Source organism: Dendrobates tinctorius, unplaced genomic scaffold (assembly GCF_039654945.1).
Source record: "Dendrobates tinctorius isolate UK_male_01 unplaced genomic scaffold, ASM3965494v1 ptg000086l, whole genome shotgun sequence".
NCBI lineage: Eukaryota > Metazoa > Chordata > Amphibia > Anura > Dendrobatidae > Dendrobates > Dendrobates tinctorius.
Genome location: NW_027361754.1, coordinates 60,055,254 through 60,071,487, shown reverse-complemented (window position 1 = coordinate 60,071,487; position 16,234 = coordinate 60,055,254). Strand labels below are relative to the sequence as shown.

General features: G+C 40.5%; 1 protein-coding gene across 1 annotated transcript; it reads left to right on the top strand.

Moving 5' to 3' along the window:
* Positions 1–8,415: 8,415 nt before the first annotated feature.
* LOC141098074 (taste receptor type 1 member 3-like) lies at positions 8,416–15,923 on the top strand. The gene is made up of 6 exons (XM_073585651.1): positions 8,416–8,600; positions 10,350–10,650; positions 12,655–13,395; positions 13,513–13,710; positions 14,823–14,943; positions 15,025–15,923. Exons 1-6 carry the CDS (start codon positions 8,416–8,418, stop codon positions 15,921–15,923), a joined length of 2,445 nt encoding a protein of 814 aa, XP_073441752.1.
* The last annotated feature ends 311 nt before the right edge of the window (positions 15,924–16,234 follow it).

Here is a 16,234-nt window from a genome sequence, read left to right as displayed (position 1 = left end):
TATACAGATTATGGATGGCCTGATAAGTCATTGTTAGTAGTATAAACTGGATTCGTTGGGGAATTGGAAGCCAGAGAAGGGATTGGTGGAGGGCAGAGGCGGAGGAGCAGCAAGAAGAGTGATGATTTAGTCGCGTAGCAAAGTTAAAAACAGACTGGAGAGATGCGAGAGTGTTAGTCGGGAGGCCACAGAGGAGGATATTGCAGTAGTCAAGGTGGGAGATTGATCTGGGGATGAGGAAAGACCAAATTCTGGAAATATTTTTCAGTTGGAGGTGGTCAGGGCTGGGATGTGCGGTTTAAAGGACAGATCAGAGTTCAGGGCTACATTGAGGTGGTGGACTTATGATACAGGGCAAAGCATAATGTCATTTATTGTGAAAGATACTGTAGGTCTGCTAGGAGGGATGATTGAGATGGAGGAAATATAAGTTAGATAAATGGCATTCTGTTGTGAGATGTCCCTTTACGTTCAAATTGTCACTGCTCATAGAGCATCGGAGAGAGAAAGAGGCCTGACTGTATTCAAAAGTCAAAACAAATACTGTATACAAAAAACACTAGCGCCACACTTAACCCACACGTCACCTTAATTGATTCCAGCACTGAGTCCGCCATGCTTGTTATGTAACGGAAATTCCAAAAACACACATATAAAAACACTCCAGATAGACTTCAGAGTGAACAGTGGGCAATAGAATACTCTGATAAAGCCTTACACATGTGTTTCAGCTAGAAGGAGAATTAAAATACATTACCCAATGATTATACTACATAGCTGTGCTCAAAATGGTATCACATAGCTGTCCAAGCTTAACCCACTGCTCTGAAGTCACAATCTTTCCTCTTCTTGTGTTTGTCATGCTCTACGCAGTAGCTCAGGATGAAATGAAAAAGTTCATTGCAGTCAAAAAAGTCTCATGTGGAAGTGTTGAAGCCGTTCTGACTGATAGATCACAAAACAAAATACTTCCACCAACACTTCAAGAACTGCAATGACGTCTCTGCCTCATTAAGCTGAATGGCTCCCTGGGGGTATCATCCAAATCCCGTTTTTTGGAGACTTAGGCAGAAACTGCCATACAAGCACTCATTGTAGAGCACTGCAATGCGAACCTCTCTTTAGAAAAACACAGCTATTTTCTTCTAATAACAGCGCCTCATCTGTCCGTTGGCTAGTATTGCAACTTTGCCCTAATGAAGTTAGTGATGCATGTAAGCGGCAAGCAGATGTGTTGATGTTTTTTGAAGAAAGATACCTTGTTTTGTTAACCTTATACAATCACTTTAAAGGAAATCTGTCTTGTTTTTATATGAGAGCAGCATGATGTAGCTAAGACCCTGATTCCAACAATGGGTCACTTGCTGGTTGGCATACTATAGTTTTGATACAATCACAGTTTTTTCTGCTGCAGCTCTAGCATAGCTCAAATGCTGAGCTGTGTATAACCCCGCCCACACCACTGATTGGTTGCTTCTGTGTACATTTCCAGCAAGCTGCCAATCAGCAGTGGGGGTGTGGTTAGACCAGCAGGCACAAGACACCTAGTCCTGTAGTGATAATCTCCTACTGATAGAACTGATTTTTTTTGGATCAGCAAAGCACAGCCTAATAAGTGATACATCGCTGGAATCAGAGTCTCAGCCCCAACATCATGGTGCTCTTACATATAAAAAATCTACTGACTTGGAATTGAACCTTTAGGTAAAATTGATTTCTTATACACTCCAAATATAGCCAAGGACCGCGGTAAGATAGCCACTTGCTAGTCGTCATATACAATACATATATTATTCTTCATATGTAAACTCTGAGCTAAAATTCCTTGTTTGCCTTAGACTATGAAAATTAAGCATTCAAATAAGCTGGAGAGCATGCAAAACTGGAATGAGGCTTAAAAACATGTCTGTTTTATACAAATGAGGTGGAATTATGTGCAAAGCGAGACTCGATCTACTCTGTATACAGCACGCAGTGTTCTGGTTCTTCCAATACAGAGAGTCAGTGCAGATCCTATGACAGTCCTTAATTACAGATCACAGCGCTCTTGTGATTTATTAGAACACGCGGCCAGAAATCAGGTATGTGATCTTTATGACTTATGAAGGCACCTTACTGACTTGATTATCTATAAAAATGCACTGTATAAAGATAAATTCCTCTGATTTATCATCTTCAATGATTCATCCAAATATGAATTAGAGGACTATAATAAAAATGAAAGGTAGAGTGTTATATTATGTGCATTTGTCTTCTTTTCTGCTTTTACACATGCCTATATCATATACAGTATAGTTTTCTATGTGTTCAATGATCCAGAATGTGCTAATAATCAGGTGTAATTAATGCTCAATTAAAGGAATTCTACATCATTGCCTTACTAAGTCCGCCAACCTATTACACATGAGAAGGACTTTTTTCACCTAAATGCATCATGGTGTCTGGGCCACCGGCACCAGGGATAGAAAAACGTATGCACCACTGAGGTCATGCAATCAGAAGCAGGCACAAATTTGAAGAAGGCTGTTGGCGGGTCCATATGTATTACACATGATGTACACATGTGAGTAGTGCATAGGAGTTCGTTCACATGTTGCGGCCACGGTGCAGATTTTCAAAATTATGGAAAAACCATTGTGGTTTTACCTCGGTTGCATAAAAAGAAAAAACGCACCGCCGTTGCAATGCATGATTGCAGCGTAAGTGAGTGATGTGATTAATTATTTGGTGAAATGTCCCATGTCAGTAGATCCAGGTAGGATCCCACTGGTAGCAGCACCAGGCGGTCCCAGGTGCCGTTCATTAGAAGCAAGGATTATGCTACGTGCTCTAATAGAAAAAGGGTTTTTCTATGTGACTGCAGATTGACGAAACCTCACAGTGTGAACTAAGCACACTGTCAGGATTCTCCTTAATTGCCAGAACGAGCAGACCATTATGTGACTTCCAGTATGCAATCTGTATACTGGTGGACACTTGCCGAATAGATTATCATCCGCTTATCTCAATCTTCTAGCGAGAGAAATAGATGAGAATCTAGTTGGCACATGCATACAGTTGTATAATTGGCAAACTGGCAGGACTCGTCCATTTGTAGTCACATTGAATGACTGCAAAAATTTAGCTTGAAAGGGATGTCTAGCCTTAGGGTACAAATCTGCAGTCACTGTATGTCAGAATTCTTCAGTACCGGCAATGGCGAGAGTGTGACCACAAGTATGTTATTTGCATACATGCAGTAACGTACCGACTAGACATGCCCGGCTTCACTCAATGCAAATGAATTTACCCAAACCAGATACAGTCTAGTCGGAATGTGCTAGGAAGTATGCAAATAACATACATACAGTCACATGAATTCCCGCTACAGGCAACCAGGACCGGAGAATTCTCACAGTGGGCACTGTCCGTGCTGTGAGGATTCACAAGTCTGCAGAAATATAGAGTGACTAAAGACTTGTACCCAAAGGCCATACAAACCCTTTAATAAACTGATAGCACAGCTAGGTTAGAGAGAGGTGTGGAGTTAGGTTAGCACCATAAGCACATCCACGTCCCCTTGTTGTATATAGAGAGCATGAAAGGTTCTCTTATTTCATGCCAGTAGAGGTCTGACACATGCAGGCCAATCAAGTAGGCAGAGGAGGAAAGGCTGTGCAACAAACAGAGTGCCTGGGTCATAGCTAGATAGCAAGTAGGGGTGAGTAGAGTGAAGAAGGCTGGTGTGAACGACTTACACTCAGCAACTGTAAGCATAGGCTGCAAGAGTGTACGAGATGACCATACATGTTACATCAGTGCATTGCTTTCAGAGCGAGGTGATCGAGGGTCTGAAGCAAGCAGTGAGATAAAGTGGGCCGTGTGAAGTTGAGAGACTAGAGGCACAGAGACTATGCCACAGTAAGTGGAGAGCTGAGAAGAAGGTTGTCATCAGGCTGTGTATAGTATTGTAAGTGTTAGCCCATTATTGTTAGAATCACCAACTGTCTTCCTCTGTTAAAATGAAGTTTTTGCCTATTGTGAGAAACTGTAACCACCAAGTATGTTGCCTCTTGTAAAATTATGCAACCATTAAGCTACATCTTCTAGAGTAAATCTGTTTTTGAACTGTCTGCTATGTAAGTCTGAATTCCTTCCTCCTTCCCCTAGAGAAGAAAACACTCTGCCATTAAAGACCACAGTATCATATATACTTAAAGGGACAGAGGATGATTCAAACCACCCTCTTACACACACTTTAATGCCTGCTATGGGCATGCTGCACACATTTTGACAGTGAAGAATTCAATAGAAAACGTCTGCCTCAGTAATAATGAATGGGTGTTCAATTCGATATTCAAATATTAATTACAGATCAGGGAGGAGACATTCTTAAGATTTACTTCCTTAACTCTAATATCTCTCTGTTATAATAGGAAGATGAGAAAGCACAACTGATCTCTAAGTTACAGTGCCCACTAGTGGTAGAGAATATATTGTGTCTGAGACACGTACCATATAGACTAGCATATACATTACAATAAAAAAAATTGACAAACTTTCTGTTGTTTGCAATAAATCAAAACGAAAATAATTTAAATAGCTCAATACAACTAATATAACAAATGGTTTCTCCAAATTTTTCACAAAATGCCATATTTAATTATTCAACCCCTCTGAATAGATTTCCTCATAAGAGAACACATTTGTTTCAAGCACAATATATAATAAGAGCTTTATTAGTTACAACACATGGGCTTGAAATAAAACACATTAAATACCTGGACTGGCTGGGGGTTTGTTGACATTGATTTTGATTACATGTTAATATAATAAGTCGAGAGAGTGGTCTAGACAGTTTAAGAAGAGAAACTTGCATTGCACAATCAGGGAAAAGGATGTAAAAAGATACAAAGGCATTGAATGCTCCTAGAGATACAGCCGAAGCAGCATTTACAAGCTCAATGAAGCTACACAGACGGCACTACGTGGATGTGGCACCAGATTACTGAAGAGCAGGTGGTCAAAAACCCTCGATTGACTTCAAAATACCTGCAGCAAGATGTAGTGGCAGCAGGCACTAAGGCCCCTTTTACACATCAGTTTTTTGCCATCAATCACAATCTGTCGTTTTTTGAAAAAAATGGATCCGGCGACTGATGCCGCTGGATCTGTTTTTTTTCTCATAGACTTGTATTAGCGACAGATTGTGACAGATGGCCTCACGTTTTGTCCATTGAAATTTTTTTGTCCGACAGCCGAGCACGACACACAAAGCAATGTTTTTTGTGTTCATCAAAAAATCGGACAGCGACGCATCCGTCGCTGTCCGTCATTTGCTAGAATGCAAGCTTATGGGCGCAGGATCCGTCGTCATCCGTCAAATGACGGATGCTGGCAACGGATCCGTTTTTTTTAACGGAGCATGCTCCTGACAGGTTAAAACACCAAAGAAAGAATATATATACACATAGAATAAATACATATACACTCACTGGCCACTTTATTAGGTACACCTGTCCAACTGTGTGTTAAGACTTAATTTCTAATCAGCCAATCACATGGCGGCAACTCAGTGCATTTAGGCATGTAGACATGGTCAAGACAATCTCCTGCAGTTCAAACCGAGCATCAGTATGGGGAAGAAAGGTGATTTGAGTGCCTTTGAACGTGGCATGATTGTTGGTGCCAGAAGGGCTGGTCTGAGAATTTCAGAAACTGCTGATCTACTGGGATTTTCACGCACAACCATCTCTAGGGTTTACAGAGAATGGTCCGAAAAAGAAAAAAAATCCAGTGAGCGGCAGTTCTGTGGCCGGAAATGCCATGTTGATGCCAGAGGTCAGAGGAGAATGGGCATACTGGTTCGAGCTGATAGAAAGGCAACAGTGACTCAAATTGCCACCCGTTACAACCAAGGTAGGCAGAAGAGCATCTCTGAACGCACAGTGCGTCGAACTTTGAGGCAGATGGGCTACAGCAGCAGAAGACCACACTGGGTACCACTCCTCTCAGCTAAGAACAGGAAACTGAGGCTACAATTTGCACAAGCTCATCGAAATTGGACAGTAGAAGATTGGAAAAACGTTGCCTGGTCTGATGAGTCTCGATTTCTGCTGCGACATTCGGATGGTAGGGTCAGAATTTGGCGTAAACAACATGAAAGCATGGATCCATCCTGCCTTGTATCAACGGTTCAGGCTGGTGGTGGTGGTGTCATGGTGTGGGGAATTTTTTCTGGGCACTCTTTGGGCCCCTTGGTACCAATTGAGCATCGTTGCAACGCCACAGCCTACCTGAGTATTGTTGCTGACCATGTCCATCCCTTTATGACCACAATGTACCCAACATCTGATGGCTACTTTCAGCAGGATAATGCGCCATGTCATAAAGCTCGAATCATCTCAGATTGGTTTCTTGAACATGACAATGAGTTTACTGTACTCAAATGGCCTCCTCAGTCACCAGATCTCAATCCAATAGAGCATCTTTGGGATGTGGTGGAACGGGAGATTCGCATCAGGGATGTGCAGCCGACAAATCTGCGCCAACTGTGTGATGCCATCATGTCAATATGGTCCAAAATCTCTGAGGAATGCTTCCAGCACCTTGTTGAATCTCTGCCATGAAGAATTGAGGCAGTTCTGAAGGCAAAAAGGGGTCCAACCCCTTACTAGCATGGTGTACCTAATAAAGTGGCCAGTGAGTGTATATATACATGCCATTGAGACACATATATATATATATTTATAGTTCATAGAGTTCTACATAGCATAATAGCCGCTAAATCAATTGCCGGCTTCAGTAAAATCATTCCCAAACCCGACATGATATGATACATGGTTTACATATAGTAAACCATGTCCTATCAAAACGATTTATATATGTCAGTGTTTAATCAATTTAGTAGTTTGTGTTAGGAAAAATTTGGAACTCTAGGAGTTAAATTTAAGGCTGTAATCGCGGAAAAATTTTGCATGGGCTCCAGCGCAATTTTCTCCGCCAGAGAGGGAAAGCCAGTGAGTGAGGGCAGATATTAATAGCCTAGAGAGGGCCCATTGTTTTTGGCCCTCCCCCGGCTAAAAAAATCTGCCCCCAGCCACCCCAGAACAGGCGCATCTATAAGATGCGCCTTTTCTGGCACTTAGCCTCTCTATTCCCATGGCCTCTAGCAGTGACTTATGGGTTAATAATAATGGGTTAATGTCACTTTGCTATTGAAAGGTGACATTAAGCCGGGTTAATAATGGAGCGGTGTCAATAAGATACCTATCCATTATTAACCCTGGAATAGTAAAGGGTTAAAAAAAGACACACACACATTAATTAAAAATTCTTTTAATGAAATAAATACACAAAGGTTTTGACCAAATTTATTATTTTGCTAATCTGAAAAAAGCACTTCTTCTGTAAAAAAATAAATAAATTAAAAAAAACCAACAATATACATACCTCTCCTCTGTTCAGTCAGGTCCCCCGCTGCAATCCATCACAAGGGGTTAACTAGTTTACAACGGGGACCGGTGCTAATGCTACCGCTGTAAACCACTGCAGAATGAATGAATTAATCTCTGCGTAGGCGCCCCGGCTGACCAGAGATGAACTGAATAGCATGGGAAAGTTTCTGAACTTTTTCCCACGCCGTCAGTTAACCTCAGGTCAACCGGGAACTCCGTGCAGCCTTAACGACTACCGCTGACATTGGTGATATCTCTGCACTTGGCTGAATTCAGGTTTCCTTCCATTGCAACCAGTCATCCTGTCCCTGCAGCTGAAAAATACCCCCATAGCATGATGCTGCCACCACCAGAGAATCTTATTTCTCAAAGTCTTGCAGTCCTTCATGTGTTTTTTAGCAAACTCTATGTGGGCTTTAATATGGCACTGAGGAGAGGCTTCCGTCGGGCCACTCTGCCATAAAACCCCAATTTGTGGAGGGCTGCAGTAACCCCTTGACAACTGGTTTAATGAAAACAGCAGAAAGTTTGATTTTTATTGTAGCTCCATATGATAATGTTAATTGAAAAAAAAGTATAAAAGCATATAAAACTACAACACAAAAGATGTCATGTATAGTCTCCATTTCACATATTTTATGGTGAAGGAAATCTAAGAAATGTGAATTTCAGTGCAGGTGTCTTTCTTTTTCTTAGATTGTAAATTGTATATTCCAATATTTTCAGATCTCTAGTAAATGATGTCACATCTGCAAACCTCACAATTTGACTGCAAATTCTGACTGTCTGGTGCAAGGCAAAGATTCTCATTTACTCAAATATTAGGGTCAGTGACACAGGAGTTCACGGATAACAAGGGATTACTGTATCGTATTTCCACCCATTATGTTCGGTCTGCAATACAGAATATTTCTTCGTGCAGTGATACTAGTAGTTTGTACACCATTGTCATCTGAGATCTTCATCCACCATCGACGTAATGATCTTCTACTTCATCTTGTTATTAAAGTTCAATGAGAGGTTTGTACTTTCGACCTCTGAGTCTGTGGCTTACCAAATATTTAGGAAGCCGGGAGAATTTATGATTGGAGGTTTGTTTCCTTTTCACACCAACGTTGATGACTTGGAAAGCCATTGGATGCCAGAACCTCTGAAATGTTCCAGGTAAGACTTATAATAGCTTCATATGGACAGTGACTTGCCGCTCGCTAAAATGAAGGACTCTTCTCCTATCTATGCTCACCTCAGCTGTCCTGGCTGTTGTATGTAGCCGTGACTATAGGGTCTCAGGAAATATGCAAGCCTACTAACGAGGTGTGGTGTGGTCGGGACAACCCTTCACCAGTCTACCATTCATGACTTGTGCCATAAACAGACGATACAGGTTAAATGAATATTGCCATACTAGACCAACTTTCTTATGGGTGCTGGTCCCATCAATGTAACTCCTTGTTTTTTTAGGGGAACAGGGATTTCCTAACCCCATTCTGACAGATGCGGTGGCACGACAATCACTGAATTCAGCTGCAGACTGAAATGACAGGAGAATATGTGACACCATCTATTTAAGACTATGAGCTAAGCAAGTTTACTCATGTCCACTTCTTAACTAGTCATGTAGTTGGGTGCCACTGCTTCACCGAAGACCCCCCGATGTCCAGGTTGGTGGGTCTACCATAAATTTTTGTTTCCACCTGATATTAAAACCCATAAGAAAAAAAATTCAGCAAGGATCCCGCTTATCAAAATCCATACATTTGGGTTTATAGAAAGGGGTCATTGAGCGTCAAATTTACCGATGACATGGTGGTTGTAATGTATAGTTGGCTCCGTTCTGGTTGATAGATGAAGGGCTAGGGGTGAAGCTGATAGGGGATAGAGCCATGATATAGGTTAAATTTTCTTTGCAAAGCAACCTAATTCAATATCGAACCCAAAGAAACATAAAATGTTATCACATGTACCGCTTTTATTCTAGATTTCTTCTTCACAAAGTGTTCATGATGCTTGTAGCTTATAGACCAGTTTACAGCCCTAGCCAATTGCCCTTGAAGTCTCATTCAGTTTTATGTCGCCCAGAACTGCACACACTATTCACTATTGCTGCTGACTCTACAAAGCTGGAACAATAAAATAGAGCATTCCTATAAGCCCGGATCGTAGGGGAAACGGCGTTATAACATAGGCAAGCATTTTCAGAAATCAATTGACACATTGGCAGTAAACACTACAGATATACATTTTAGGGCTGTAGATGCATTATGTCAAAACAGCTCAGCCATCTATAAGGTTTCTTGAATCACTGCTGGGAATTGAAGGGATTGCAAAGGAATAGAGAAAATACATAGCATCAGTCCTATGCACAACTCAAGAGTAGGGATCTTTTTGGAAGTAAAAAAATACACAACTATGTTTTTTGAAACCTTTTTTCCAGTGGTCCCTTCCGGTCTTTGTTTATTTTCCTGCAGGGGTGACATGCTATATATCCATTTCATTGCTGCAGCCAATCACAGATATGAGTTGTGATGCTAGCATGTTCAGCACTGAGGCTACGAATGGCTGCAGTGGTCACGTAGATGTTCATCATGTCATTGTTGCCTATGAGTCTAGGGGGGAACAAGACAACATTGGAATTGTTATGGTTTTATAACATTTGCTGTTCTTCTGGTATTATTTTTTTTCTTACAATGGATGAAATGAGATATTGCTTAGTACATGCTGACATAAATATGCTGTATATATAATGCATGGATGTGTTGGGTCCTCTAAAAGAAAAAATGCTCTTTGAAGCTGTTTTTCACTGTGGATCATTTATGAAGCTCACCGATGTGGAAAGAGAGCCCTAATTTATTGTTAAGGAATTTTATAACCTTCTTAATGACTATTGTTTTTACTATACATTTTTTACTACAGCTTCAATCCTACTGGTTTTCTCCAGGCATTGGCAATGAAATTTGCTTTGGAAGAAATCAACAATAGCACCGTCTTACTCCCAGGAGAGACTTTGGGCTATGAGGTTTATGACACTTGTCTTAACTCCTTAGCTATTCTGCATCCTGTACTGCTCTTCTTAGCTAGAAACGGGACACGAGATGTGGAAGTGAGCTGCAACCTTACTGAGTACAAAACCCGAGTTCTCGCTGTGATCGGACCTTCATCCACTGAGATAGCTGCCGTCTCTATGAAGATTTTCAGCACCTTTCTAATTCCACAAGTAAGTCTTATACGATAACAGCAAGAACTGATATAAGTAGTTAGAGTATCCAATCTAACTTTACCCACCTATCAGTTGGCTCAATGGTGGACACAGAAGAGGTCCCTGTGGAAGAACAGTACATGGGACATTTGAAGTCTAATAGCTTGTTGTAATGGACAATTCTATCTGCTTTGGAGATGAAAGTAGGCCATCATCTCCTGGAACCTCATGAGGGTGCACAGGTGCACCAATGGTATGTCCGCCCCTGAGTTGGATTATTTTTTTTTGAGGGGGAGGGAAATTTTTCAAAAGTTTTGCATTAGATTTTTGCCACCAGAATTTCCTAAATTTTGTCACTTCGTTTCTTTTGCAAGTGGGGGCAAGGTGGGCATGGTTATGTAGGAAAATAGATTTACACCAGATTTATGAATTGCAAATTTATAAAAAGTGGTAAAAAAAGGTCAATTATTATGATAAAAACTAATCATAAAACTGGAGAAACACCTATAAACAAAAGTATTTCATATAAGAAAGGGACAAATATATTAAATATACTTTGATGAATTTGGCAGCACAGCCACAAGCAAAACTGACTTGAAATACTTCCCTTTTTGTACCAGAAATCTGCGCCATGCATTGTTGCTTCTCGCTTCTTTTATGAAGCCGTGCCACTTACTACATTGTTGCGCCCATGTTAGACAAACAAGAGAAAATGTCGAAATTATATAATAAATGTGGCACAAGGCATGTGAGGTAGATGTTTGTTTTAAAGACCACTTAAAGACCAGTCCATTGAGTAAATATATACAGAATAATATAAATTGAATTGAAATATACTTTGCGTGCATGTGATCTTTTTACATGGGTAATGCCCCATCATAAGCATGATCATATTTATTTTCCACTTTTGACAATCTCTACTTGTCACAATGGTTCCTTGATGACAAGCTGATCACAGGTTGTCCTGATGGTGAAGCCCCTTGCAGTCAAGTGTAATCTTTTCAATAAAGAGTCTTCAAAATTCCTGCAGCACCCCCGGTGGAGAAATGAAGCGCTATGAAATGTCCATTGGTATTAATGGCCAACAACTCAGCAGCTCTCTAATCTTTGGCTAAAGGTCTGCATACACATTAGGTTATTGTTGGCCAAAGCCTTCGATTTTGGTGGGAAAAGCTGTCAATCTTACGTGTATGGAGGCCTCTTGTCTCTTTCACAAAAGATGACATCACAGTTGAATTCAAATTCCCCATCGTTCTGTTTTCCAGTCAGACAAGCCACAGCCATATGATTCTGGCAGCAGCTTACTATGCTCTACTCACAAGAAACACAAAAAGCTCAGTCAGGCATTTATATATTTGTGTGAGTTGCGATAGAAAGGTATGGCCACTTGATTAGATGAGGGGTTTTGATACCTTAATCTTGCTCTATTCATTTGGAATGTCCTAACAGGGTTTAAGGAGGACCTGTCACCAAGTAAAAAGTAGCCAGTTTTTGCTGTTGATTTATTCCCAATGCTGACCTGAGTAATCCGGTTTGTGTTTTTTCAAAATCCAACATAGGGTTCCAGAGAAATCCACCTTTTTATTTAGTGCTACCTTTTATGTTTTTTTTTTAGCAAGGGGGAGTGGCTCACAAGATCTTCTGGGGCGTGCCTTTAGGATGCCCTGCATAATTAGCATGTGAGCCACGCCCCTTGATAAAGACCATATAAATTAGCACTAAATAAAAAAGTCCATATCTCTGAAACCGTAAAGCAGATTTAAAAAAAATAAAAAATAAAAATCTGAATCCTCAGGGGAGCAGTGGGAATAAAATAACAGCAAAACAGGTCACTTTTGACTTCTTGAAAAAGCCTCTTAGAAATTAATTTTGTGGTTTAGAAAACTCTTTTAGGAGTTTAGGTTTATAATCGACTGGTAGAAAAATTCTACAAGGAAAAGGGTGTCCATTTCAATACTAGATAAGATGCCTATACTTTTGTTGAAATCTCAGTTGGGTATTTTCGATATGCTTTTTTTTCAGATCAGTTATGCTGTGACATCTGATGCATTTAGCGATAAAAGCATTTATCCAGCATTCTACAGAACTGTGCCAAGTGACCAAAAGCAAGTGTACGGTATGGTGGCATTGATGACTTTGTTCAAATGGAATTGGATAGCTGCGGTGGCCAGTGAGGACGATTATGGTGAAACTGCTCTCCGACAGTTCTCTTCTTTTGGGATGGCTAGTGGAATCTGTGTTGCTTATGAAGGCCTAATTCCAACGTACCTCTCCACCTCTGACACAAATACCGTTATTGAAGAGATTTTATACAAGATTGAACAGGCTGATGTGGAAGTAGTGCTGGTGTTTGCATCGTTGACTCAGTCCGTAGCGCTCTTCAAGGAGGTCATTGTGCGCAACATGACGATGGTATGGATAGGGAGTGCATCCTGGGTCTTATCACAAAGCATTCTTTCCTTGCCGGGAATTGAACGTATTGGCACAGTCATTGGCTTTTTTCCAAGTTCCCACACTGTTTCGGGATTTGATATGTTTTTAAGAAATATGATCTCACAGACATATACACAAAATGTCAGTGATGGATTTCAAAGCCTTGCCCTTGAACCTGATAAAGTCCCAATCATTTTGAACCCACTCACAGCTCTGCATGCCCAGAGTGTATACACAGCAGTCTATGCAGTGGCGTACGCATTACATAAACTTCTTAACTGCACTTCTATGAAATGCAACAAACAAGACTCTAACATCTATGCATGGAAGGTAAGCCATTTTCCATGTTCTCCATCAATATAATATGCATTTGTACCTTAAGCACTCTATAATGTGGTGAAACTAATAGCATAAAACACCCTTATCGATTTATTTTTATTCTGGTAGTTGCTGCAGGAGGTGAAGAAGGTGAATTTCTCCATCTTTAACACGTCTTTCAAGTTTGACGATAATGGAAATCCTAATACTGGCTACGATATAGTGACCCTTAGTATGTCCGTAATGGGCTTCTCCAAAATTGGATCCTACAACAACGCAATGGAACTGAACAGTACTCTTATTAACTGGGGAACCCCTATGAATGTGGTAAGTTGTGAAATCAATAAAAATGGCAGGTCTGGAAAATGTCTATACGAAGTGGATGATGTTGTGGCTCATACCAATTCACAGGTGGCCATGTCAATCCTAGATTTTTTTGTCCAACATTGCAAAGTTCTTTTCTATTTTTCTTTCTCTATTTTTTTTGAGAGGGAGTTTAGGTAGTACTGGGTATTATGATTTTAGTGATTTTTTTTTTTGGGTTTGTTTTGTGTTACATGTTTGGATTATCTGGTTTCCTCCTTTTGGCCAAAGAACAAAAAGACTTTTGGAAAGGTTTCCATTTCCTTCTAATATGACCTTAGTGTTTATGTGACAGTAACAAACAATTAACTTACTGTATCATCCTCACTGAAAAATGGACTAATAAGAGTAAAAGATTTTATGCTTAATTGTATGGAGTCGAAGTCCATGACCTATTGCGCATCATCAACCAGTCAGATTGTTCTTACTCTTAGTGATATTGTTTGACTCTTGCCAAATTTAAAGGCTTTTTCACGCTACTGATTTTATCGTATGAGTGTTATCCATTGTTTTCACGGATAGCACTCATACCTATACTATTCTGTGGGGCCATTCGCATGCTCGATTTTTTCCTCGGACACAATGATCTTTGGAAAATATCGGAGACATGTCCAATTTTGATTCAAGGGTAGGATCAAAATTGGCAATGCAAGTCAATGGGTGCGTGAAAAAATCAGACCACAATCTGATGACGTACGAGTTCAGATTGATTTTCACGGACTGCCAGAATGGAGAAGGTGCAGAAAAGATTTTTTTCTAATTCCCCATGAACTAGAAAATTGGATGACACTCAGACTACATACTGATCAAATTCTGATCAGAGTCTGACTAGAATAATCGGTTCGGGTCCATTTTTATCTTACGTGGAAAAATCAGACGTGTGAATGAGCCCCCAGATATTCCAAGATCTTTTGTATCTCTAGTCCTCAATAACTTCTGTAGATGTCACCAGTTCCAGACCATCGCACAGGGGACAAAAAGGTCAAGTGTGGCTTCGAAACATCTGGTTAGGAAAACGGTCAAAGCTGGAGATTAATTATTGAGCATTTATCCAGACGTCTTCTTGCTTCTCAAAGGTTCCAAAGTCTCAATGTTCAGGAAACTGTTTACCAGGACAAGTCAAAAGAGTGAAGGGAACCCATTCCTGCTGTTTTGACTGCATTGATTGCCAAGAAGGAATGTTTCAGTCTAGTGAAGGTAAACCATTAATGTTGTATTAAGGGTTAGACCTGTACGGTTGACTTTTGATTGACAGAATTTTTATGACCCTTCTTGCAGATGAATATCAATGTCAGTCATGTCCCGTGGGTCAGTGGTCTTATGTACGGAGCACCGGCTGTAGCAATCCAACCTACATGTATTTACAGTGGAGAGACCTCTCTGTAATATTTCTTCTGCTCTTATCTCTTGCGCTCCTCTCTTTGATCCTGGGAACCATCGTTCTCTTCTTCCAACACAGATGTAGCCCACTGGTGAGAGCCTCCGGAGGTCACATGTGCTTCTTCGCTCTCCTATCTTTGTTGGTTGTCACTTTGAGTATCATCCTTTTTATTGGTAAGCCTGTTAACTTTGTGTGCCAGATGCAGCAACCACTCCCAGCTCTGGGGTTTACGTGTTGCCTGTCAACATTGTCCATAAAAGCCCTCCAAGTCATGTTGGTAACAGATTTTAAAGACGTTCCCACAAGATATATCCAGTGGCTAAAGACAAAAGGAACATGGGCCACCATGATATTTGGTATCATCGTCCAGGGCTTGTTTTGTACATGGTACATACTCACTGCACCCTCTTTATACCAAAATGAGCAGGTGATTTTCCTCTATAAGTATCTCAAGTGTGAAATAACCAATGTTCTCTGCTTCTTCTTGATGTTTGGATACAATGGACTACTTGCTCTTATCTCCTTCATGTTGAATTGTGTAGCCCAAGCTCCTCCTGGTCAGTACAGCCTGGCAAGAGATATCACATTCTCCACCTTAGCATATTTGATGATATGGATTGTCTTTGTTCCTGTCTATGCCGAGGTCACAGATGAGAAGCAAGTTTTACTACAAATGGTTGTGACTCTGGTGAGTTCCTTTGGTATAATGTTGGGTTATTTTGCCCCAAAATGTTATATTCTCCTTTTAAAACCAGAAATGGCATCAGAAGAATATTTCAAAATATATAATAACTAATGAATCAATTGCATGTGACAATAAATGGATTTCTACCTACAAAACCATTACATCCGTCTTCTTTTTTTTAGGGGGAGGAGGAATGATACGTTAGCATTCCACCGAAACAAAAAATAAAGAAAATAGGCACATGCTGTAAGAATAAACCTTACGGTATCTGGAGGGGAAGAAGGGAAGGCCAAATGCTGACTGCCGGCAAAAATTGATCAGTTTGGACACCATTTATCTAATGTGTACAGATATTGACAAATACTCTATTACCATGGTAGTCGGAAGAGGAGGAGAGCTCTATCAGTCCTCTGATATGCGGG